This window comes from Medicago truncatula, chromosome 2, assembly GCF_003473485.1.
Source record: "Medicago truncatula cultivar Jemalong A17 chromosome 2, MtrunA17r5.0-ANR, whole genome shotgun sequence".
NCBI classification, from domain to species: domain Eukaryota; kingdom Viridiplantae; phylum Streptophyta; class Magnoliopsida; order Fabales; family Fabaceae; genus Medicago; species Medicago truncatula.
Window position 1 is genome coordinate 19,630,034 of NC_053043.1, and position 2,011 is coordinate 19,632,044.

The window sequence follows — 2,011 nt, forward strand, 5'->3', positions numbered from 1 at the left end:
TAAAACAATCCTTGTGCAATCCTTCAATGATGCGTGGACGTTGAATTTTGCAGGAATTCATAGCTGAAAAAATAGTTTTTTTTTTAAGTTCTTCAAGAACTATATACTAAAATTTGATAAAACATTTGTTCAATCCTTTAGGGATGCATTATGGTTGAATTCTTCAGAAATTCATAAAATAATAAAAAAAAAAATGATTTTTAAGTGATCCTTCGGGGATGTACTAGTACTACTATTGCATTCTACAGGAACTCATTAAGAAACTTTTATATGTGCAATCCTTCATGGATGCATTAGTATAGTGTTGAATTCTTCGGGAATTCATGAAGAAAATTTTGTATGTGCAATTTTTCATGGATGCATTAACACTACTGTTGAATTCTTCAGGAATTCATTAAGAAATTTTGTATGTGCAATCCTTCCGGGATGCATTAGTATTGAATTCTTCAAGAATTCATTAGAGTTTCTTTATTTACTTTTAAGCGGTCCTTCAAGGATTGAATTCATAAAATAAATTGACACTATATAATTTGCAAAATAACAATGATGTGTATCTATTAGGTCCTGATTCCAATTGATAGAATTGTAACAGTGACCTAAAATCATCGATACAAGAGTACAATTATCACTGTATATGAATTATAACAACAATTAAATAGGCACATAGATATATTATCCTTGTCGAACACCAATTTCTAATGATCCTGTTCCTAATGAATCACGTATATACACGAGGACATTATAGCCGAGGAAAAAAAATGAATTAGCGAAATATATTGTATATTAATACCTTTTCAGTGATTAGAGCGTGCTGATAACGTGTTATGAAAATAAGTAAATAGAGAGAGTAATAGAGAGAAGGAGAAGAAGAGAGAATAAGAGCAGTATTCTTATTCACTAATGTGTGTCTCAATGTTACAAATGAGCTCTATTTATAGGAAAATAGAGTAGCTTATGAATTAAGCCCAATAACCTAGTAGTATGGCCCACTAACACATTTGCTATTTGGACATCCACTATTAATATTTATAACAGATTACATAATCTAGCCCGCTTTATTCATCTTTTATACATCTTGTTTGTTGATCACTATAAATAGCTACCAATTCTATTCATATTTCACTAGAATAAAATCTTAGTTGGTCAAGGATGAAAATCAAGCCTTTTATCTCTATGGTCTTTCTTTGTGCACTAATTATAATCTCTGTTATGGAAATTGAATCATCCAAAGATGGAAAACAATGTATTACATTATAATTGAACTTGCAATTTCTTTCTTCTTTTATTATATTTAATTTAATAAAATTTGTTTTTTTATTTGTAGCCGATGCAAAAGAAGAATACAACACACAAGCTCGGATAGATGCATGGAAAGCCTGGAACTATGAACCATCACGATTCATTTCTTATGGAAAAAAGAAAGGTGGAAATGGCTCGGGTGGTTTGGGATCAGGAGGAAATGGTGGTGAAAGAGTTACACATGGTGGAGGTGAAGAAAATGAAGGTAAAAAAGGTTAAAAATATTTGAGAGATTTAGTATATTGTAGAGGTGACATTAATAGCAAAATTGGAGGTCGTGGGATACCTCCATGAAAACTAAGTCAGCTTTAGCCCAATCAATTGTAGTTAAATATCTACTTCCGTAATTTGTAATAACAAAACAGATTACCTCCATAATACCTCTATTGTCTTCACTAAATCTCCTAAAATAACTCTATTTTAGGAGTTAGTGGTAGTTTCATATCATTAATAATTATCTCACTTCTATCTAATAAATATTTTACCCCTAAAAAGAAACAACTACATCTGTCTCAAAATAATTGTCTCTTTAACATTCCTTGTCTTAAAATAATTGTCACTTCAAAATATCAATGCAACATTTATTATTTTTTTACATTATTATACCCTTGTTTATTGAAATTTATCCATCTTAACTACTCGACTAATTACAATTAATAATAACATTTTAGTAAATAATATTAATTTTATCATTAAAAATCAACATAGTTAA

The 2,011-nt window shown here is 29.5% G+C and overlaps 1 protein-coding gene across 1 annotated transcript; it reads left to right on the forward strand.

Moving 5' to 3' along the window:
• Nucleotides 1–1,112: 1,112 nt before the first annotated feature.
• LOC11441687 (uncharacterized) lies at nt 1,113–1,756 on the forward strand. Its single transcript, XM_003595329.3, has 2 exons — nt 1,113–1,243; nt 1,325–1,756. Exons 1-2 carry the CDS (start codon nt 1,150–1,152, stop codon nt 1,516–1,518), a joined length of 288 nt encoding a protein of 95 aa, XP_003595377.1. The 5' UTR covers nt 1,113–1,149; the 3' UTR covers nt 1,519–1,756.
• Nucleotides 1,757–2,011: the final 255 nt, after the last annotated feature.